The sequence below is a fragment of the Uranotaenia lowii genome, chromosome 3, assembly GCF_029784155.1.
Source record: "Uranotaenia lowii strain MFRU-FL chromosome 3, ASM2978415v1, whole genome shotgun sequence".
Classification (NCBI taxonomy): domain Eukaryota; kingdom Metazoa; phylum Arthropoda; class Insecta; order Diptera; family Culicidae; genus Uranotaenia; species Uranotaenia lowii.
Genome location: NC_073693.1, coordinates 102,745,229 through 102,769,999, shown reverse-complemented (window position 1 = coordinate 102,769,999; position 24,771 = coordinate 102,745,229). Strand labels below are relative to the sequence as shown.

General features: G+C 38.5%; 2 protein-coding genes across 2 annotated transcripts; both read right to left on the bottom strand.

Moving 5' to 3' along the window:
• Positions 1-13,872: 13,872 nt before the first annotated feature.
• Positions 13,873-15,675, bottom strand: LOC129752473 (uncharacterized). Its single transcript, XM_055748249.1, has one exon. It carries the CDS (start codon positions 15,673-15,675, stop codon positions 13,873-13,875), a length of 1,803 nt encoding a protein of 600 aa, XP_055604224.1.
• Positions 15,676-15,793: 118 nt separating this feature from the next.
• Positions 15,794-18,474, bottom strand: LOC129752472 (uncharacterized). The gene is made up of 3 exons (XM_055748248.1): positions 18,419-18,474; positions 17,854-18,305; positions 15,794-17,811 (listed from the first exon to the last, which is right to left on the bottom strand). The coding sequence occupies exons 1-3, from the start codon at positions 18,472-18,474 to the stop codon at positions 15,794-15,796; spliced, it is 2,526 nt and encodes an 841-aa protein (XP_055604223.1).
• Between the last annotated feature and the right edge of the window lie 6,297 nt (positions 18,475-24,771).

Below are 24,771 nucleotides of genomic sequence, written 5' to 3'. Positions count from 1 at the left end.
AAATTCAAAAATTTTGTGAAATCTGTGAATATTTCAAAATTTTCTGTTCTGTAACACAGATTCTGTGAGGAAAATTTGCTTAAAATTCTGTGAAAATATAGATTTTTCTGTGATTTCGGCAACCTTGGTTTAGACTAGGCTTAATACGCTAACGGCTGTTTTATTAGGTATGGTATTTTCAGTATTTTTTTAATTTTCGTATCGTTTGATCGGCGAGGAAAATTCTCGGTCTCAAAATTGAATTTACTAGACGGATAGAAGATTTTTTTTTATACATTTTGATTCTAAATTTCAATATCATGTCACGACTCCTATGAGCGGTCACCGAATCGGTATAAATCGAGCAAAACCAAACCAGACTTATAGTTAAAATAAACAGCATCATAAATATAGGTTCATTTAGCCGCAATTTTAACCTTCCAAAGTCGTTCGGGTCAATATGACCCGAAGCGCACATTCAAATCATCATAACTCTTCGAGAAAAAATCGCAAAAATTTGATTTTAAAAGCCTCCCTGGGAAATCACGAAATATACAATCTGTAGTACCAGGCAACTTCCTGTGACCACCGGAAGTGCTCCCTAAAAAAAATCCGTAATTAGGCTGTTCGGGTCTATATGACCCGAGAGTTTGCGTAAGTTCCCCTGGCCGCAAATATTGACCGATTTCAATGTATTTTAACTCATTGTATAGATAATTTATTCTAGTTTCTCAATATCGAAAAAATAAGTCGAAATATTTTACGAGATTGATTCCGAATGAAAAAAGTTCCGAAAAAGAGCTCTTTTTAGAATGCTTATAACTTGTTACAGATTCCAAATATTGCGCTGATTTCTTAATATTTGGAATTGTCAAGAATAAATCTATCCATGGATGTATAACTTTTTGGTGGCCCAAAGGAAGTTTTGGCCGCTATCCCGGAACTTCCGGTAGAAAAAATTCTTACTTCAAAAAAGTCACCCAATTTTGGCTTTGCTGTATCTCGCTTACCAATGAAGCGATTCTCTGAATTCAAATTTTAGTTTTTTTTCGTTAACTTTATTATTATTTTCGTAGAACATAGTTGGTTCCTCAAAAATCGCCGTTGTTCAGTATGTTGTAATGAAAATCACATCTTTTTTGTCATTTTTCAAACTCCCTCTCATGTCGGTGGGTTTACGGGATTTTGTTAGCGTGATTTCTCTAAAATTTGAACTCAAATTGGTCACTTTTTATATACCTAAAGATTCATTAGAATCTCCTCTTTCGATGGACATACTTTTTGTGTGGTGTTTTGAAAATTTGTAGCAACGTTTTTCGAATTTACTGAAAGCTGCCAGATTTCAACCAGTTTGGCCAACGTTTTCAGCAGGTTGGTGTACAAATCTCGCACCCCTCAAGTAGCCGCGGGAGAAACAAATCCTTTAGATCTCTTTTTGTCGCTCACCAAATCTACCACCCAACCCAGCAGCAGGAGGAACTGCCGTCTCGTCGCGTGTTTTTTCTTCGGGTTTTGATGGCTAGGGTAGGGTTGCCATCCGTCCCGCAAAAGCGGGACATGTCCCGCTTTTTTGTTGAATGTCCCGCTGTCCCGCATTTTCCTCAAAATGTCCCGCTTTTTTTTCTTGGAAAACTTTTAAAAAGTTCACTAACTTACACTTGAAAAAATCAAACTTTAGCCTCAATTTTAATTCATTGGTTCAACACAGAAAAGGTTTCAAAAACTTTTTTTTCTCAAAATAGGCAGCATTTTTCATATTTCATATAAGGCATTACTGAATAAATCTAATGTTCTTAGCATTATAGAAAGATTCTGATTCAGTATGGAGAAAATATTGTGAAGGTTGCTTTCAAATGATTGTAGATTTTTTGCCGGATTTTAATAATTAGTATACAATGATGGAAGTTTTCTTGAGTTTTCAAATGTTTAAAACAAATTTGAAATATTTTTGTAACTACACAATGGTTTTATACACGGTATCAAATACGCCATTGACTTGGGCTTGGGCTTATATTTTATATTTATACATATTTTCTCTTGAATAACGTGTTAATTCGCGAGAAACGTGAAAATTAAACGTGTTTATGACAAAAACCAGGGAAAACAGAAGTCATGTAAGAAAAAAAAACTGAACAAAATCAATCCGCGTGAAAAAAAAACCTCAGTGTACAATGAACAACTTTGGATGATGCTTGGTCATACAATTAAGCTATTTTTATTTTTTTTTAAAGGAAAAAAAGATGTTTTAGAGAGTTTTTTAAATGTCCCGCTTTTTTCGGCTGTGTCCCGCTTTTTTATCGTGAAATGTCCCGCTTTTTTCTGAAAGTATCTGGCAAGCCTAGGCTAGGGCAAATTTGCCCAACTCGCCAGCCGCGTGGTTTGTTGATTGATTGTGCTCATGCTGATACCTCTATAAGATTATTTCTCCAAATTGAAATAAACCTCTTGAATCTTTTTAGATATTTTATCATTAGAATTCTTCAGTGATACCCACATTTGTTTTGAATGTTATCATGGTTCTTTTCTTTTATTTCAAGCAGTGTCTACTGCAAGAGAAACAAAATCTATGATTTAAGTAACAAATATTCTGAAATTTTATTCAGAAACTTTAATCAGATATAAGAATCTGAAATCTGAATCTGAAATTTGAATCTGAAATCTGAATCTGAGATCTGAATCTGAAATCTGAATCTGAAATCTGAATCTGAAATCTGAATCTGAAATCTGAATCTGAAATCTGAATCTGAAATCTGAATCTGGAATCTGAACCTGAAATCTGAAATCTGAATCTGAAATCTGAATCTGAAATCTGAATCTGAAATCTGAATCTGAAATCTGAATCTGAAATCTGAATCTGAAATCTGAATCTGAAATCTGAATCTGAAATCTGAATCTGAAATCTGAAATCTGAAATCTGAATCTGAATCTGAAATCTGGATCTAAAATCTGAAATCTAAAATCTGAAATCTGAAATCTGGAATCTGAAATCTGAAATCTGAAATCTGAATCTGGAATCATGGACGTGAACTTCAGAAATGTTGCCCATCCATTAAAATATTGATAATATAAAATATTAAAAAAGATTCAAGCAATACCTACATAATAAAACATTCATTTCGTTATCGCCATCAGTACAATCAATCAACAAACCACACGGCGAGACGACAGTTTCTCCTGCTGCTGGATTGGGTGGAAGATTTGGTGAGTGACAAAAAGAGAGCTAAAGGATTTGTTTCTCCCGCGGCTACTTGAGGGGTGCGAGATTTGTACACCAACCTGCTGAAAACGTTGGCCAAACTGGTTGAAATCTGCCAGCTTTCAGTAAATTCGAAAAACGTTGCTACAAATTTTCAAAACACCACACAAAAAGTATGTCCATCGAAAGAGGAGATTCTAATGAATCTTTAGGTATATAAAAAGTGACCAATTTGAGTTCAAATTTTAGAGAAATCACGCTAACAAAATCCCGTAAACCCACCGACATGAGGGGGAGTTTGAAAAATGACAAAACAGATGTGATTTTCATTACAACATACTGAACAACGGAGATTTTTGAGGAACCAACTATGTTCTACGAAAATAATAATAAAGTTAACGAAAAAAAACTAAAATTTGAATTCAGAGAATCGCTTCATTGGTAAGCGAGATACAGCAATGCAAAGCCAAAATTGGGTGACTTTTTTGAAGTAAGAATTTTTTCTACCGGAAGTTCCGGGATAGCGGCCAAAACTTCCTTTGGGCCACCAAAAAGTTATACATCCATGGATAGATTTATTCTTGACAATTCCAAATATTAAGAAATCAGCGCAATATTTGGAATCTGTAACAAGTTATAAGCATTCTTAAAAGAGCTCTTTTTCAGGACTTTTTTCATTCGGAATCAGCTACTGGTGATCTCGTAAAATATTTCGACTTATTTTTTCGATATTATAGAATAAATTATCTATACAATGAGTTAAAATACATCGAAATCGGTCAATATTTACGGCCAGGAGAACGTACGTGAACAACAGGTCAAATTTATCTGAAATTGATTTGTACGGAAATTTTGCGAACGGCTTTGGAAGGTTAATTGTAATGTGGATACACACTGAAGTGTTAGTACATTTTTATAAATCTAGTTCTTATTAAAAAAAAATATTATCATGATTAGTAAATTTTGAATTAAAAGATGTTATACCTACATACATAAGTCTAAAAAAGAGACCGCTATTTCGCTTAGGAAATATTTCACCTATAGACACTATAATTTCATATAGTCTGGCAAAGAGAATGACGGGAGCACATCGAACTGTCATTCGCGGGAGCCAATCGAGCAAACTTTCTAAATATTGGAAAATCATGGTTGAAGTATTGTGATTGACAAACTTTTTTTGGCTTTTTGGTAACATTAACTAAAGTTATTTAGCATAATTTCCACTAGTTTTACACCTATAGATTATATTATATTTTTCAAAAGCCATTTGGAGTTGAACTGACAAAAATAACAAAATAATTTACGAATCTAATAAACTATTTTTTATTTTGCAACTGGTAAGAGTTATGAAGAGCTTGAATATTTCATAGAATGCTCGATTGGATCCGCGCGAATGACAGTTCGATTAGTTCCCGTCATTCTCTTTGCCAGACCAAGGTGTTTTTATATTCAGGAGGTGTTACCGAATATCGAATTCCTGATTCAGCCATTTTGGCTATGTAGGCTATGCAACTATGCGGAACTCATGAAGTTTGTTTACCAACAAACCACAGAAAAGCTGAGCGAAACATAAACAAACTCATTGAGAGCCCCGCTCACTCCTCGCCTACTTACTGTGAAAGTCGGAGAACCTAGTGTATCAAAAAACCTTGTGCCAGACTATATGAAATTATAGTGTCCATAATTGCACCTGTCCAAACCAGTTATTTTTTTCATTATTTGCCAATGGTTATACATTCTAAACACAAATTTAGAAAGAAAAAAAAACTATGTAGGGATTCACTCTGGGTAAGCATTTTAAAGATTAGCATTTGAAATATAAAACTATTTAGGTTTTTGAGTATTTAAAAACCCAACATTTTCTTAACAGCATAGTAACTTTTTCTTGTCTCGTCACGGTCTTTTAAACCGTATTTTGCTCAGCTATGTACATCCGGAAACTAAATTGCCCATTCTGGAAATTTTCCAAGTCTTGATCTGATTTTGTACCTATTGATTTTTTACAGAAATCATCTTCTTTGTTTCATAACTTTTCTTCTCCAACGGCAGATTTTTTTGGGCCTCAGTGATTTTTTCTCATCTCGTCAAGGTCTTTCGAACCGTGTATTACACTTCCGTGTACACAAGAGGTTTTCTCGTGTATGAATCGCTTCATACATTTTTATCCTTTATTTAAATCCAGTCAGTTGGAATCCATTTGAAAATTTTGGAATTCCATCGAATTCTGCTTAATCAATAATGTTACAAATAAGGTACACCGGGGCAAGTGCAAACTCGGGGCAAGTGCAAACGTTCAACTTTTCTCTGTTACAAAAAAAAGTAAAAAATATTCCTTCTTTTAGAAATTGTTGTTTAGACCCAAACAAACAATCTGACATAGATAAACTAAACTTTCTTTGAATTTTTCACTAAAAACACGGCATTGTTTGATCACACACGAATTCAAGTACGTACTAGACATGAACAGTGTGTTTTTGTTTTGCATATTTTGGCTACAAAAAAGGGCATTCAAATCCGAATTTTCCTTAAAAGGTGAGTGTTTGAGACCGTTATCCAAATGAAAGCAGAAAATTTATGATACATTTTCAGTACACTCCGAAAGCTGTGAAAATAATATTCGCTCTTGTTAACCCACACTGCGGAGCAAGTGTAAACGCACCTTTAAGCCAAGTAACATCAGTATTGCAAGAAAACAGCAAATATATTAATAAAAGTTGATAAAACGTACCGGAACATGTATTCAATTCATTTTTGGACCGATACACTGATTCATCTGTTAATTAGTTTGGAAAAAGTATTGCGTTTATGGGGGCAAGTGCAAATTTTGAATTTTTTTCACAAAAGCACCGTTACTTTTTACCAACATTATTTTATTTTTCATTTTCAACGGGAATTTGTTGAGAACTATTTTAGTGATGCAACGAACGATAATTGATAATTTTGAACATATAGGTACATATTTTTTTAGGACATGTGAAAGTTGAACTATGATGAAAACCGTTTGCACTTGCCCCGGTGTACCTTATTAAGAATGGCGAGTAAAATTACTCAACAAAAAAAAATTGAAAAAAAATTTTTTGCATCAAAACTTATCCACAGATTTTGAATCGTATTTTAGACTTCCTAATGAATCGTATTTTAGACTTGCCAACTAAAGTGAATAAAACCGGGCATTTTTCAATAAAACCCGAGAAACCGGGCCAGGCCGGACTGTTACCAAATTTGGTCCCAAATATCCGAGCAAACCCGGATAAAACCGGGCAATCTGACAACCTTAGTCATTATCCTAAAGCAGGGGTGAGCAACCTTTTGAACCCACGGGCCAATTCAAATTCGAAATGTTGTCGGCGGGCCGCACTTAAAATAATTTTTTTTTTTATAATTAGCAGAGCTTCATGTCATTTTTTATAACTACAAATTTTTGGCGAAATCAAATCTGAAAAAGGAAAGATAAAACGAATTCACATGTTTTAAAACAGAATTTCATCGCGACTTTATAAATACCCGATATTGAAAAGGTACATCACTAAATCTCTGTCATTTTTAAATTCTTAAAATTTTTTAAGGGACCATTCAAATATTACGTAACGCTTTTAGGGGGGAGGGGGTATAGCAGTTTGTTACGCTTTGTGGATTTTGCTTAGAAATTTTGAGACGAATGTGTTACGTAGGGAGGAGGAGGGGTTGAAAATGCTCGAAAATTGCGTTACGTAATATTTGAACGGCCTCTAATGATACTTCTTGGAGAACATTCTTGTTGAAATCGATGGTACTATTCGCCATCAATATATAACCGAAGCGTTGGTCGTTGAATCGCTTCTTGACTTTCTGTGATTTTTTTCCTCAATTAAAACTTGTCCTTAAAGCCTAGATTTTTTAAGTTAAAAACTCGCTTTTTAAATTGAAGTTCTGTATTTAATCATTGCATAAGGATGTTTAGCAAGTTTGTCGAAATCACAGAAAAATGTTCAATTTTATATATTTTTAAGCAAATATCTCCAAAATCAGCTTCTTGATTTTCGAATTTTTATGCAGATTTTTATAATTTTAAGCCTTATTCAGGTATCATTGGGGTAGGATTTCTAAAGCTATATTACGGCTCTGGTATTGGTAATATGAAATGCGAATCATAAGTGACGTAACTCAATTTATCGATGTTTGTTATTAATTTTCTATCAAATTTCTGAAAAAAAACATAATCATCAGAGACCTTTTAGGTCGAATCACAGAATTTCAGATATCTATTGTTTTTATCAAGAACTAATAATTTTTGTAGGTATCTTTAATGCCGGCTGATTCATGTTGATAAAAAATCTAAAATCGTTCACCCAGGGTTTATTATTAAGCTTTCGCAATTTTTGTCAATATTCAGAAATAAAACAATACTTCACAAGGTTTTAATTTTAATTTCTTTCGTGTAACAGAACAAGCCTTTTTTCAGGTTTGATAAAATAATTTTTAAAAAAATTATGTGCTAAGCATAATTGTTATCATACAACTTTATTTTCGCTTGGAACGAAAATAATGACTTCACTAACGGACTCCGAAATTCCTTTGATCATGTGAGCTTCCGATTTTTGGCTGCTCTTTCAACTCACTTTAATGGATTTTGAAAAAAAAAAACTCCAGTATATAACGTTACGCCAATAAAGAATATTGCATTCATGCCTTGAACAGAACATAACAAATGCTTAAAATGCCAGAAAAAAGTTAACAATCTGAATGATTGTGGGGCAAATGGCATATTTGAATTTGTCATATAAATTTTCCAAACAGTTCATTGTAGCAAAAAGTTAAGGCATAAAAATTTGAAAAAAGCTTCGCGGGCCGCACAAAAGAGTCTCGCGGGCCACATGCGGCCAGCGGGCCGCGTGTTGCTCACCCCTGTTCTAAAGGATAGGATAATGACTAAGGTTGCCAGATTGCCCCCAGAACTGTAATTTTATTGTGAATTTAGTAACATTGCCATTTTGTTAGTTTTGTTTTGCAAATTTTTAATCACTAATTGTCAGGTTCGTTTCTTGTCTAGTTTCTATTGTAGCTAAAGACCAATGGTACATAATATACAAAAAATGCACAGAAAATTCAACCATTGGTATTTAGCTACAATAAAAACTGGAACAAGAAACGAACCTGACAATCAGTGAGTAGAAATTTGCAAAACAAAACTAAAAATATTACAATGTTAGTAAATTCACAACAAAATTTCAGTTTTCCACTGAAGAAGGTTGCAACAAATAGCCGAAACATCAGGACAGTAGCAAATAACAATTTCTTGATCATAAAGGATACATAAAACCTTCATAATATTTACAAATGCTAGTTCATCAATTGCTGAGGTAGTTCGGAATGAACTTAAATCATATAACATTAATCATGAAACTCTACTAAATTGAATATAACACTTTCGGTGGCTCAAAGATACTAAATTGTTAACTTTTGGTCCAGTGAATATTGCCATATCGAATGCTGAATTTCGGTGTTTCTTGGTTTAGATTTATTCGCGGTCCAAAAAAACAACAACATCGCGGTCCTTAATATGTTAAGGCCGAACAACGATGAAAATCGAAAGATCGAATGATGTTTCACAAATCAAGGGGCGAAATTTTTATAATAACATACACACAAAATTTTCGAAGCCCGAATTTAGCAAAATTTTGCTCAAATTTGACCAGCTAGAATTTTAGCAATCTATTTAGCAATATTATTTTTCTTAAAATTTAGCAAACGAGAGAAAAAGTTAGCCGCCGCAATTTTTACTCAAATTTCTAGCAAAATCCAAACGAAAAGACCGCCTAGAATTTTTATTTACAAAATTTATAAATTTTCTTTTCGAAACGCAGGGAGGTTTCTTATTTCAAATAAAAAACACTAATCCTTTCACTTTTATTTAATTTTTTAAACTTTTTCTCGATTCCCACTTTATTTCACAACACTTATTCGAGCTTTGCCAATAATTTCTTCCGGAGTCTGTACCGGGTTGTTCCGGATGTGGGTATGTTGACCGCTGGTTTCCGGATATTTCCATCGTCGACCAACATGAAACATGTTCCTTTTTCCGAGACTTGACAACCTCTTGGGTGAATCCCCGGGTTTGGTGTTGTATTCGCTGGGAGCGCCAACCTGATGAAAAAAGAAAATTTAACACATAAAAACTCGAAAAATTTGTTTGCGTCTAGATTATGGTCTTTACCTGTTTGCTTCCAGCACAGATCCGCTTGTTGCTCGTCCGCTTGGTGACCAAAATCATCGCTGGCACCTATATTCCCGTGACCCAACTTAATGTTTTCTTTTCGGCGGTAAAGGCGGCTGTTGTTCAAAAGAAAAGCGGCCAACAAAATAAGTTTTTACTTTTTGCTAACTCAACAGCAAAAAAAATATTTTCGTACGGAAAGTTATAGCGAATTTTTGCTAAGTGGAGGCCCGAAAATTTTGTGTGTACTAAAAAATTTTTAACTGCAACACAAAAGAAGTTTTGCCTTCATTCAATTCCCTACACAGTAAATTTTAGCCTAGTTGGATTTTCGAGTAATTTTTGTATAAAATAGGCCATCGAAGTTCGAAAAAATGGTGGATTTTCCTTACACAAATTTGCAAAACTTTAAAATTAGTTCAAAGTCTTCCATGAAAATGATCAAGTCAGTGCAGTTTTAGATCCTTATTACAAAAAAGTTATCAAAAAACAAACTTTTATACAAAACCATAATTATTTATTGGCATTTTAGTTAATCGAGTTAACAATCTTCAATTGATGTTAATTGTTCTACATAAGAATTGAATATGGTAAACCGATTGGATAAAAATCAAGACAATCTATTGAACACTCAATAACTACCAGCTAGACCTTTTTAAAGTAGATTTTTTCTTCGTTTTTGAACGTTTTAGTTTCAAAATGACATTGCGTTCAATATTAAAATGAGAAAAAAAAAACACAATGCAATCTTCAAAGGACAATAAAATTTCATAACATAGTGGAATAGAGGTCTTACAACACAATCAACATGAAATTGGAATTCATTTCCGTTCTAAAACATGTTTTCCTTTGAAATTTCTGTCATTCGCATATAAATTTTCGATACATTTGTTTTTGTGACGTCACAAAAAAAACCAATATGGCTCTCGACACTACCTTATTTAAATATTCCTTGGAAATTGATCTAGTTTGCTGAAAAATCAGCAATCGAGTTGTCAAATTGGAGTCTGTTTGTTTTCGTACGCTGAATCAAGGTGAGACTTTATTTCACGATCTTTGAAGAGATAAATACAATTTTTCTAATTTTCCCCTATATTTTAGCAACCAGACTTCAAGTCAAGGGTGAATTTTTATTAGATAGATAGATATTTCATGAAAGATACTAATCAAAACTCTATTTCAGGGGGCGGATGATTTATACTTTGGAAAAAAGCTGCCACTCCACAGCCGGTTTTGGTATAATAAAAAAAAAATACATATATAGTTCTGGAAATAAATACATAATTGAAAAAATGGAAGAAAAAAATTGTTATTTATTGCTCATCGTAGGCACAGCCAGTACAGTTATTTCGAATTGAAATATATATTTGATTCCAAATACAGCTGAATGTTTTGAAAGAAATAGCTGATTTCCAGCAATCTGGATTGCTGATTTTCAGCAATTTGAATTGCTGGAATCCAGCAATTCAAATTGCTGGAAATTCTACTGGAAAGTCAACGGGATAAAAATCAGCAAAATTTTGCTGATTTCCAGAAATAAAATTGTGTACACACAAAACTTTCGAGGCCGGAATTTTGCTCAAATTTGACCAGCTAGAAATTTAGCAATCAATTTAGCAATATTTTTCTGCTCAAATTTTAGCAAAAAAGAGATAAATGAGCCGCCGGCATGTTTTACTGAAATTTTAGCAAAACCCGCTGGAAAAGATCGCGCAGGATCTGAAATTTCAATTGTTTTTTTGTTTTTATCTGCGAATTTCGAGGGAATGTTTGATTATTAAATAGAATAAACGGATAACATCACTTGAATTTTTATTTAAATTTTTTTCGAAACACTTTTTCATTCAATGGAAGGTAATTTTTTGGATCCTAGGAACGCACCTTCCGGCTAATTAAAACCCAAGTGCCCGATCGTCATTCATGCACCGATGATTGTGCCGGATGCAGCGCGTTGAAATTCCAGCTGTCCACTCCCAAACTGTTGCAGAAAAACCCCTCGATATCGCTGGAATTAGCAAACTGCTAGAAAAAAAAACAAACAATTTTGCAATTTGAAAATCGGAAAATCTGTACACTTTATGATCGGCACTTACCTGTGCGCATCCTGAATTGATTTGGCTACCATTTTGCCACCACATGCAAGAACCCCCAGCATCGTGCTTCCGGAACTGCTCCTTATCGCGTTAGTTTGTTATTTTTCTGCCAACTGGCGGCGGCTGCTGTCTGTAAACAAAGCGGCTAAAAAACCTTTCGCTTTACTAAAATCAAGTAAAATCGCCATTTTAATTACTAAAATAAAGCAAATTTCGCTTTTTGCTATCGCGTTAGTAAAATAACCCTTTTTGCTAATCGAAAGTAACAGCGAAATTTTGCTAAGTGGAGCTATACACACAAAACTTTCGGGGCTCCACTTAGCAAAATTTCGCTGTTACTTACCGTTAGCAAAAATATTTTTTTACCATCGAGTTAGCAAAAAGCTAAATTTACTTGATTTTAGTAATTTTAAAGTTTATCTTGCTCGATTTTAGTTAAACGAAAGTATTTTAGCCGCTTTGTGCACAGACAGCAGCCGCCGCGTGTTGGGAGGAAAAAAACAAACTGACACGATTGAGCGCGGTTCCGAAAGTTTGATTCTGGTGCTCCTAAAGGTGGCTAAGTCAACTACGATATACTAGCCTAATCGACGCCGGAAGCGTACAGGTAGGATCAATTATAAATTATAAAGATTTTCCAACTTTTTAATTGTTTATTATTTTTCTACCAGGTTACAACTTCAAAAAGAAATCCTCAACAGTCTGGAAATGGAAAGGGCCGAGACTGAAAATTCAACGAGCTCCATCCGACACACAACTTAGTGCATTCGTTGGTAAGAATGGCATTGCAATCCGCTCGCCGGAAGGTGCGTCCCCAGGATCGGAACTTCTGTTCTACAAAGTGTCAAAATTTTTAAGAAAAATGTGAAAAATAAATTAAAAGTGAATGAAATTTAAGTATTGTATTTAAGAATCAAACATTCCCCCTAAATCACCACAGAAAAACCATAAATTTTAAAATTTCAGGTCCGGGCGATCTTTTTCTCCGGTTTTTGCTAAAAAAGTGAGCAAAAATAGCGGCGGCTAAATTTTTCGCTCGTTTGCTAAAATTTTAGTTCGAAAAAATTGCTAAATTGATTGCTAAGATTTTAGCTGGTCAAATTTGAGCAAAATTTTGCTAATTTCCGGCCTCGAAAGTTTTGTGTGTAGGCCCTTTGCATTATTCCCCTTTTATTTTTCCTTCAAACTTAACCATTTGGCATGGTTTCTAGCCTTTTGTCCTAGACTGGCTTGGAAAATGTCTCTGTTTTTTTATATAAAAATATACCTCAGTCTAAAACAAAAACTACCAAACCACCAAAATTATACATTTACTTAAGAAAAAAGTAGAACTTTCACATAAATCAACTTGCTGCTTCTAAATTCTTTGATTTCATCACGAAGGGTGTTTGATTGCGAGTAGAGATGTACCGAATAGCGGTATTCGGCGAACGGCCGATCACCGAATATTGGCCTTTTCAACTATTCGGCCAAACGAATATTCGGTAGAATATTTTATTGAGTTTTTAATGAAAAAAACTTAAGCGATTATTTCAATGCTTTCTATTTCTTCCATACTAATGCTCCTCATGTTATTATCAGATGATTTTTTTAAGTAGGGGTCTTTCTGATTTTTGAAGTGCCACCATCAATAAAAGACTTCAGATGAATAGTTGCTCCTAGGGCGTTTATCGCCGAAGAGATTGCTTTCATGTGAAATCTGGGATAAAACATGTCAAAACAGGTGCCAAGGTATTTGAAAATGCTTCTCTGATATTGAATTAGATGAAGGTTGAATTTGAGCAAGATATCTGTTCCAGGCAGAAGAGCCTGATTAGAAATTAAGGTAAAACCCCGCTCCCGCAAGGGTTTAACACAGAAATGTCATCGGAACAGAAAACCGCGACACAACGGTTAGAGAGACTTAAAAAGACTGGAATTTATTTTACTGTATCATACAGAGTTGTTTAAAGTTTGCTGACGCAGCTTCGTCGCTGCGCCCTCCAGTTGTTTCAGGCGTCGCGCATTCCTGCGCCAACGCCAGACGATGACGATGATGATCGCCGCGATGATGAACAGGGCGTCCACAGAGTAGCCCACAATGTTGTGAGTGGAGATGTTATTCTCCACGGCGACTTCGGGTGGCGATTCCATTGTAAACGGCCACATCTCGAATTGCGTCTCAGGTTTCTGGCTGCTATTCACGAAATGAATGCAACATTGTTGCTGCTGGGTTGGCTGGGTGCGCGAGCTCGGTCGTTGAGTCCGCGCCATCGTTGATAGCACATTTTGTGCTGACAAATTTGATGTTTGTTATTTCGACCACAGTTTGGTCTTACTGTTTCCTATTTTCCTTCGCGGCAAGTAGCACATTAAGTGCTGACGTACCACTTCGGATGTTGTGGTAACTTCTGCAGCTATGCAGGGTTACCTTAACCGCTCCATTTTCTCCCCCCTTTGGAGCGAAGTCTGTCGCTCCAAACATTGCTACTCATAGCCAGGGGTGGTGGGTCTTCTTCGTTTTCAGGTACTGGCCCTTGCTCGCGTACTTCATGGTGTGGTTTATTCACTATTTCTGAAGAATCAAATTGAGATGGTTCGACTGATTCGCCTACTTGACTTTCGGTAATGTCGATGGGCAGTGGTGCCAAAGCCCGAACATTTCGTGTGTAGATACCTGAAGCTGTGCGTACCGTTGCTACCCGCACAACTCCATCCTTTCCGGGTTTGGTGTGAGTTACGATTCCCATGGGCCACTTTGCCACGGGGTTGTTATCGTCTCCAATCAATACGATTTGACCTGGCTTCAAGTTAGGTTGCCTTTTTGTCCACTTGAAGATACAGCGCAAATGCTGCAAATATTCATTTTGCCATCTACGCCAGAATTGTGCGGTTTGGCGTTGAATGCGCTTCCAGCGCATAACTAAGTTTTGCTGTTCTAAGTGGCTTGCCGGGATGGGTATAGTAGTCATGGCTCTTCCTATTAGGAAGTGCCCTGGTGTTAAAGGTTCCGGAGCTCCGGCGTCGGAGAAAATTGAGGTCAGCGGACGTGAATTCATTATCGCTGATACTTGGTAGAACACCGTCTGAATCTCCAATATATTAAAGCTGGATCCACGAGCGGCTGCGGTGAAGAGTCTTTTGGCCACTTTTATGTTGGCCTCCCACAGACCTCCGAAATTAGGGCTTCTCGGAGGGATGAAGGAAAAGCGTATTCCTTCCTCAGCTGCTATCCCTATGAGTTCGTTTTGGAACAACTCCGAGTTATATACTTTGCTCAGTTCTGCAAGTTCGCGGCTGGCTCCGACGAAGTTGCGGCCGTTGTCGGAGTATATCACCTCCGGTGTACCACGCACTGATACAAACCGTATCAAGGCGGCTAAGAAGGCCCCGGTGGATTGATCCTCCACCACCTCGATATGCACTGCTTTGGTCGAAAAGCACACAAACAGGCAGGCGTAAACGGTAAGCCTCATTTTCGCCCTGCGAGGCCTTGCCCGTACGCAGAGTACGCATTTTTGAAGGACGGATTGGGTTGTTTTCCGCAATCCCTTCATCCAATAGCTTCGTTGAAATTCGGCCAAGACTATTTCCAGACCGGCGTGGTTATTGGAGCGATGTAGATGCACAAGGATGATTCGTGCAAACGGATGCTCCCTCGGAATGAATATTGGATGTCGCTGTTCTTCAGGCAAGTCTGCTAAGTTTAACCTGCCTGTTACTCGAATGAGGCCACCTGCCAGCATAGGATTGAGGTGCTGCAGGGGGCCCTGCTTTGTAGGAATGCCGTGTAAACCGATGCTCTTCAGCTCTTGTCCTAGGCAGACGGATTGCATATTTTTGATGACTAGATGTAGTCCTGCTTCCAGCTCTTCAACAGTTAGAGGGCCGGTCATGGTTTGTAGGAGTTGTTCAGAATTAATAGAACTTGTAGCTTTTGCCTTAAAATTGCTTATGGCGCGCTGTATTAAGGCGAAATGCCTTCTGGTCCTTCGGAAAGAATTGCAGTACTTGTAACTCTGGATATAATCTTCTGGGTCAGGATCATGCAGAGTGTGGTCGATGGTCGGCGCTTGCTGAATTGCGCATACTTGAATTTCTGGATGTACCTCTAGTGCATACGGGGTGGCATGCAGCCACAGCTGCTTCTTGGTGGTCAACAGTTTCCTCACTGAGATTCCTCTGGAGATCACATCCGCTGGGTTCTGGTCGGTGGGGATGTACCTCCAGCTCATCTTGTTTGTTAATTGTTGAATGATTTTCACACGATTTCGAACATACACCTCGGCGTGTTGATCGTTTGCGTGTATCCAGGACAACACTACTTGCGAGTCGCACCAGTAGTGAACCTTGTTAATGTGTTGTGGTATGATGCCGATCACGCGGCTCATCAACTCTGCCAACAATTTGGCTCCAATTAATTCCTTTCGAGGAAGAGTGAGGTCCTTCATCGGGACTACACGCGACTTTGCACAAAGCACCTTGCGTGTCTATGGCAAAGGCATAAATTGCGCCTCCATAAGCGCGAATAGAAGCGTCCGAGAAACCGTGCAGCTCCAAGTGTGCTACGTTACTCGGGATGGCTTGACGCGGGAACTCTAGTTCCGCCAACTTCGGCAGCGTTTTCTTCAGTTGCTGCCATTCGTGCAAAGTTTCTGGTGGGATCTGGTCCTCCCAACCGAGCTTGGTTTTCCACAAGCTCTGCAGCAATATTTTTGCTGTAATGATGACCGGTTGCATTATGCCCAACGGATCATATAATCTGAGCACCTCCGAGGCTAGCTGCCTCTTGGTAATAGTTTGCTTGCTTGCATTGCGGTCCTCCACTAGGAATCGAAAGGTATCTCCGCGTGGAGACCAGGCCACGCCTAGGGTTTTAATCACATCGTGATTTCCGATGTTGATCTCCTTTTCGAGATCGTCGGCAGGTACATCTTCTATGATGCTGGCATCGTTGGATGCCCATTTCCGTAAGGGAAAGCCTCGCTGCAGAAGAGCGGCCTCCACGGCTTTTCGTTGACTCAGAAGACCTTCTGCTGAATTTCCCCCCATCATCAAATTGTCGACGTAGAAACATTTCTGAATAATATCAGCAATGCTCGGCTGATGCGATCGGATTTCTTCTCCGACTTGGTGTAGAGCGCGACATGCTAGGAATGAGGATGCCGCCTCGCCATAAGTCACTGTTTTGAGGCGATAAGCCTGAATCGCTTCCGAAGGATTATCCCTCCAGGCGATGCACTGGTACCACGAGTCCGTTTCGTGGACATGGACTTGCCGATACATCTTCGCGATGTCGGCCATTAGCACCTTGTCATGGCAGCGAAAGTCCAGGAGCAAATCGAATTGCTCCGTTTGGATCGCTGGTCCACTACGCAGCATGTCATTCAAGGAATGTCCATTTGATGCCTCAGCGCTTGCATCAAATACCACGCGAAGCTTGGTTGATGAAGAATCTGGCTTGATGACACATGAGTGTGGTATGAAGTAGCGGATTTTTTGATAATCCTTTGGTTCTACAACTTCCATATGATTTAATGTCAGATACTCTTTCAGGAACTCTCTGTATTGCTCGTATACTTCCGGAGTTCGCGTGAGTTTCCTTTCTAGCGAGAACAAGCGTCTTCTTGCTTGCTCGTAGGAATCACCCAGTTGAATGGGCTTGTCGTTGAAAGGGAGGCACACAATATATTTGCCATCTGCCCCTATCTTGGTGTGCTGGAGGAAGTGCTCCTCGCATAGGTTTACCTGGTCAGAGGTGGACTTCGCTTCCGCAGAAGTTACCTCCTCCAAGGCCCAAAACCTCTTGAAGAGAATATCCAATTTCCCATCGGGGTCCTCTTCTTCTTGGATCTCATTTGTACTAACGGTGGCAACAGTCATTACTGCTTTCCGGGTTGACCGTAGCGAAACTAGTCCGCCAACAAGCCAGCCTAAGGCTGACTCCTGAAGATTCGGGCCATTTGTACATTGGATTTGTCTGGGGCTCAGAATCTGGAATAGTACTCGGGCACCGAGTATAATCTCGATGCCTCTTCTCTTGTAGAATGTGGGGTCCGCTAACTCAATGTTTGACGGAACACTCACATCCTTCGCTTCCAGCCGAATGCTGGGCTGGTCGTCTAAAAGGTGCGGAACCAAAACTAAACTTACCTCCATAGCGAAGCTTCCGCATCTGGAGGAGATTACGGTTGTAATCTTTCTGGAAGCATTGACCCTTCCGCCAATGCCAACAAGTTGCACGTCGCTCCGTGCGTACGGTAGTCCTAGAGTCTGCGCGGCTGCTTCCGTGATAGACTCCACCTGACTACCGGAGTCCAATAGGCACCTAACTCGATACCAGTCGGACGCACCTTTAATGTTGATCTCGGCTGTTGCCAAGAATACGTAACTGCCATGTAGTCAGTTGTTACTGCTGGTTGAGGCCACAACGGCTGGGTCAGCCGCCGGCTTCTTCTCTGGAACCGCATCCACTGGATGTAGCAATGTGTGGTGTGCTTCTCCGCATTCTGAACACCGCTTTTTGGATGAACAATTTTGGACGGAGTGTCCCCAAGACAAACAATTGAAACACCGACCGGCTCTTTTGGTCCTATCCCATCTTTGCGGTACAGGCAGCGCTTTGAATTCGGTGCAGTGCCAGATCGCGTGCCCTTTCTCATTGCACGCGAAACAGGATTGCGGTTGCGTTTTGATTTCCCTACGCTGGGGTTGGGTGATGGCAGCTGCTGCTACCGTCTTGGTGTTGCGCGATTTCGATTCGTCGATATCGGTTCGGCACGCTAATTGGTTGGCTCGCTTCTCCAACTCTTCCTTGAATTCTGTCCAAGTGTAGACACGATGTATGTCTAATCTCTCCTCCAGCCTGGATGCGGTTTCCGAATCCAGACGGGATTTTGCTAGACTGCAATTTCCTCCACTTCCGGAGGGTTAGCGTCGCTGCGCTGGTCAACCAGCACCGCGATCTCGTTGACGGACCCTTCTAGGGCAGTCAACTGCCGCATCCACACTTTACTTAGTTCTTCCTCGGCCATTGTTCTACACTAGGAATGCGAGTCACTTTTCAATTTACTGCTTTTTCTTTCGTTTAGCTCTCCCCCCGACGGGAGAAGCTACACAAGTCTCGCCGCGTTTGTTTTATTTATTTTCACGATGGTGCAGTGGCACCAAGGCACATAATCACACACTGATTTCACTTTCGTTGATTGGATTCTCCCCCCGACGGGAAACACTACGCGCGCAGCGAGCGAATTTTCAACTTTCTTCTTTGCACTAATCACACGGTTAGCCACACAGGTGCGTGTGAGCTCAATTAAAACATAGACGGCGGATTCAAAACGTTCCACTCTAGCCTCTCGCTGATTGATTCGGCTAACCTCACCAGTTCGTCAGTAAATCTTTTTTCGTAACCTCTTACAGCCGCAGCTCCGGCGGCTAAGTTGAACAGGTGTGAAACGATGATTGTAATGGCTGCGCCTTCTTCTCGCGATCGACACGGCCTAGCCCTTACAGACTCTTCGATTTCCACTAACTGAGCGTAGTACTTAGAGTACAACACGTCGTTGCACAAATTTTGATTCATTTCCACCAGTGGGAGACTTGCACTTTTGTTTTCACTTATGATTGCCTACACTTAGGTTACACTTTATTTATCGTTGCCATTTTGGCACACCGAAACACTTTGAATGTTTTTTTTCTTTTCAGTCCGTTCTCCCCCCGACGGGAGAATTTACAATTGATAGGCGTCGTTGCCTAAACCTGAAGTGATCGCACGTGCGATCACGTCGGGGTCACCAATGGTCCAGGCAGAAGAGCCTGATTAGAAATTAAGGTAAAACCCCGCTCCCGCAAGGGTTTAACACAGAAATGTCATCGGAACAGAAAACCGCGACACAACGGTTAGAGAGACTTAAAAAGACTGGAATTTATTTTACTGTATCATACAGAGTTGTTTAAAGTTTGCTGACGCAGCTTCGTCGCTGCGCCCTCCAGTTGTTTCAGGCGTCGCGCATTCCTGCGCCAACGCCAGACGATGACGATGATGATCGCCGCGATGATGAACAGGGCGTCCACAGAGTAGCCCACAATGTTGTGAGTGGAGATGTTATTCTCCACGGCGACTTCGGGTGGCGATTCCATTGTAAACGGCCACATCTCGAATTGCGTCTCAGGTTTCTGGCTGCTATTCACGAAATGAATGCAACATTGTTGCTGCTGGGTTGGCTGGGTGCGCGAGCTCGGTCGTTGAGTCCGCGCCATCGTTGATAGCACATTTTGTGCTGACAAATTTGATGTTTGTTATTTCGACCACAGTTTGGTCTTACTGTTTCCTATTTTCCTTCGCGGCAAGTAGCACATTAAGTGCTGACGTACCACTTCGGATGTTGTGGTAACTTCTGCAGCTATGCAGGGTTACCTTAACCGCTCCAATATCTTCAAAATAGTTGAAAAGATAGATGATCTTCAACCTTAAGCTTTTCATACTTTCAACCACACGTATCCACACGGTCAGGCATCCAGGACGATTTTTGAAAACAAAATTAAAAAAGGAAAAAATTCAAGAATATTTTGAAATTTTTGAAAAACCGTTATTGAACACAGAATCTATAAAATTTTAAAGAAGAATTTGAATTTTTTATTTGATTTAGCAAATAATCATAATAAACCCGAGCAAAACTCGGGAAGTTCTAAACAATATCTGAACATCCCGGCCAGATTTGACTTATCTGGATTCTTTACTGGATTTATGGGCAAGCCTGAATATATCGAGAGAATCTGGAATAAACTATAATCAAAGTATAAAGCGATACCGTTTAGCATTCTCCTGTACAATCTACAGTGAAAGATACGCGGATCTACCTTTGATGTTTTGCTGAATCCTTAAGTTTTTAATGATTGTATGGCTTTTACAACATTACTTTTGGATATTTTATAAATTATCGAAAATTATTTGAAAAATTTTCAAGTCTGTAGTAGATATTCGGCCTATTCGGCCTATTCGGCCTGTCGTGTCTGAAATTTTTCACGCGTTTTCCAATATGGCGTTCTTCAAAATGAAATCGTCAGAATATCCCGAAAGCGTCTTCTCTTACAAACGTCGCTCTTAAAACTGAGTCAAAGGTGTAACGCAACGCTCGTCGTTTTCTTCGGACGCCGAGTCATCCTCTTTCCTCTCTTTTGCAAGTGCATGCAACTTACGGTGCTCTCATTTCGATAAGTTTTCCCTCTCTGTTTCCGAACAGATGCGATTTAACGAACGTACATGCAATATATTTTTCTTAACGTGTATTCCTTTCAGGTCAACAGATGAAATACTATGAACGTAATACTTTCGTTATTTTTATGCTTTCATCCTATACTCTACATTCTCCTTCTCCCCAACTCTATTAAATGAATTTCATTATCATCCTTGTTGAATACTTTATAAAATTCAACCAATGTTGGAAACTTGGTTTTATCAACATTTTTTTTACTCAGATAACCATCCAGCTTTCAGACTAATATTTTGTCGACCAATATGGAACTCTGACCTCAAAACTAAATCTACGGTTCAGAAAGATTTGATTATCAATGTATGATATGAAATCCAGTCGAAGCATCAAAACAAATAAAGAGTTGCATATTTCATATCAGTTCGAAAACTCGCTACAACATTTTAAACTCGGAATTCAGAACTCAGAATAAGATTGCGATTAAGATCACAGATTTCATCTTCCGAACCTGAGTATCTAAAATTCAATTTCAGATTTGAAAAATCGTACATCGATTGCGAACTCCTGTAGATTCGGATTTAAGACACCTAATTCAATTTTTAACATAAGTTCAACTTCAGAAACAGAGTTTTGTTTTAAGAAGTTTTGTTTTAAATCAGGCATTAAATAAAAATTTAAATTTTAGTAACGGACTTTAGATCTTTAAAATTTCATTCGAGCTTTCGACAAAATTTCAAAATTCATATTTTGTGTCGATTCAGATTAAATTGTGAGCTCAGCATTCGAACCCCAATCCAAAATAAGATATTCGACTTTTTCACTGATTTCGACACTTGCTTTATAAAATTAAAAATTAACAAACTTATAAACTTTTGCAGAGATTGTCGAGAATTGCGTTGGACATCACGTTGGAAGTTCCTGTTGAAATTATCAGCCCTAAAAATGTTAAGATACCAATATTCAGATACAAATTTCACCATAAATCGTTTGTTCAGTAACTTCAGGTCTCGTGCCAAGCCTACACCTTCGTACCTTCGTAGTCTATTAGCGAAGTACAGTTTCATATACACCGTTTTTTCATTTCTGAGTCAAACCTTAGAAGATGAAGATCTCATGGTAAAATAATCTATGATGCATGGACTCAAATTAAGGTCTCAGATTCAAATTTTTCACAAAAATGTGTCTGAAATCTCATATCCCTTGAGCTATACTATTCAGATCTCTATGATTTTTATCAAAATCCATGTTTCAGATTTATAGTTCAAAATGTTATTTAGATTTCATACCCAAATTCTCAGTTTATATTCATATTTTTGATTCAGGTTTGAATCTTTCAGTGTACATAGGGAAATAACTAGTTAAATGGAAATAAAATCAAAAAACCGATTATCGTGTCAAGGTTCTTTATCGAGGATGTATTTGCACTAAAATATTTCGGCTCAGACTCTTGAAGGAGCCACTTTTTTTTTATTCTACTCGGTATTCGTTTATTTCAAACGTAGATTATTTCTCATATAAAACATAAACTTCAATAACATTTCTGGATATACCACATTGTAATTTTGGAACTAACTCAATCTAAGAACGTAATTGCTAATTCTAATTTTGCAGTCACATATGAAAATCATTAAAACAATTGATAATTTATAAATTCATAATCTATGAATCCAAGCTAAAATTTCATTTCAATTTCGGCTTCTTGTCATCATTTAGATTTTACCCGAAATATCAAATGGTATCCATGATTCAGCTTCAGATTTCAAATATTGGCTTTCTTGTTCAAACCTTTAAATTTTATTCGAAACTCATATTCAGATTTCAGACGGAGGATTCAAAATAATACATTTTTCAGCACTCATCATATTTGAAACTTAAACATCGATAGTCACATTTAAACTTCGAAGTCCTCAGTTTTGGAGTCTTAATAAGGATGTTATTCAGGGATTTAAGATGTTTAGACTTTGACCTCACTTCTGACAGTCAGACTTTGAAAAATGGATAGATCGGATGATATATTTTACAATCAGAATACAAAGTATCGTCTTGAAATATAATTTTTATTGGATCTCAATTCGGTTATCAACATGCCCAATTCCGAAAAATTCAATGTTCTTAACACGAATCAAAGATGTCATTAATTCGTTATTGCTAAACAATGATTGAAACAAATTAAATTGATATATCAAATCGGTTATAAGAATCATTCATAACGCCAGAAAATGTCACATAAATTAAACTAGATACTTATTGCTCGTTATCTCTCTTAAACATGTGAAATAAATCATCACTCTTTGCTATTACCACACCCATAGAAGAGGTTGCAAAAATCCAATGCCTATTTAGCATATCTCTGTGCCGATAATGCGCTGAAATGTGCACTGTGCCGAAGATGATATGTTTGAAAAACCGTAACTGGCATAAGGACTCGGCTCCCAACTAAAATGATGCATGACCACTACATTCAAGCGAAACAAGAAAAACATTTAATGGGATTTCGTTCCCATTGGATAATTCATCCCAGAAACAAGAAAATAAAAATATAAACCACAGCGCCCGTAGGGAGAATCGAACTCAAATCACCAACCATATGGTCTTGCCAGACCGACATCTTAACCAGTGTACTATTTGAGCTTCATGCAGGAAGAGGGATATTTGTCATAGGCATTCTGCCACCGATCAATCACAAAAGAAACGCACGACAGTGGCTTCCCGGCGTTTGGCCTCCTTTCAAGGTATTCATTTGTCAAGATGGAAACGGGAAAGGGAACGGGAGTGGAGGAAACGGGAAACCCATTGAATGAGAACTGTGCTTTGCTTACTGCCTGCTATTACATACACACGCTACATATACACAGCTGCTAAAGCCGGGCAGCTTGGCCGGTGCTTGTTTGCCGGTGAATTGAAGGAATATATTCTTGTTGCTTTTGCTACATACACACGCACAGCTTAGCCGTGGTTGTTTGCTGGTGGATTGAATTAGAAGGATGTTTTTGTTGTTGCTTTTGCTACATTCACACGCACAGTGCTCGGTTCGCTGGCTGCCTGGTGGTGGCCGGTATATATTTCCATCCTTCTTCGTCTTGTGATGCGATAGGGGGGGACGTGAAAGCGTTTTTATTTTGTTTCTTTCAGACATACGCAATTCGGTTAACTTGGGATATTAATGCCGGTGGGAGCAAATCGAATCAGCACCGATCGCGTTATCTTCTTGTACCAATGATGCTATGTAATTGACTACACGCCATTGGCACAGAGGCTGAATTTTGGGTGCACTAGCAAACATTATAAGGAATGTTTAGAAAAAAAGCAATACAGGCTCGCAGTTCTAAATCAATTTATTTAGAACCTTGCTGAACTTTTCTATAGTTTTATAGGGCTTTTGCAAGTATCATCTATCGCGAGGTATCATCTTAAAGCTTAAAGGCATTTTGAAAAAAAAAAACCGCTGTGCCATCCAAAACCGAGCCTTAATTAATCCTTTTTGAGGCTTCATATAGCCATTTTTTATCGGACATCACGTAGCCATTTTGCTAAGACTTAACAAAACCGCTTTTTATTCCACGCCTTGCCATTCTTCACACGGTATCACTGAGCCTTTCCATACTGGCCTAGCAAAGCCATTTCTATCAGGCCCCTTAGAGCCATTTCTTATTAGGACTCACAGAGCCATATTTTTACTAGGCCTTTCAGGGCCATTTTATGCCAAGCCTCACAGAGCCACTCTTATTGGTTACCCAGTCATTTTTATTTTAAGGCCTCACAGAGCCATTTTAAACTAGGCCCCACAGAGCCATTTTATTTAGGCCACCCAGAGCCATTTTTATAAGGCCTCACAGAGCCATCTTTTCATCGGCTTCACAGAGCCAATATTTTTGTTAGGCCTCACAGAGCCATTTTTCTTAGCCTCACTAGGCAATTTTTCAAGGCCTCACAGAGCCGTTTTCCCTAGGCCTCACAGAGCCATTTTTCATCGGCCTCACAGAGCCATTTTTTCTAGGCCTCACAGAGCCATTTTTTTCTAGGCCTCACAGAGCCATTTTTCTAGGCCTCACAGAGCCATTTTTTCTAGGCCTCACGGAGCCATTTTTTCTAGGCCTCACAGAGCCATTTTGTTTAGGC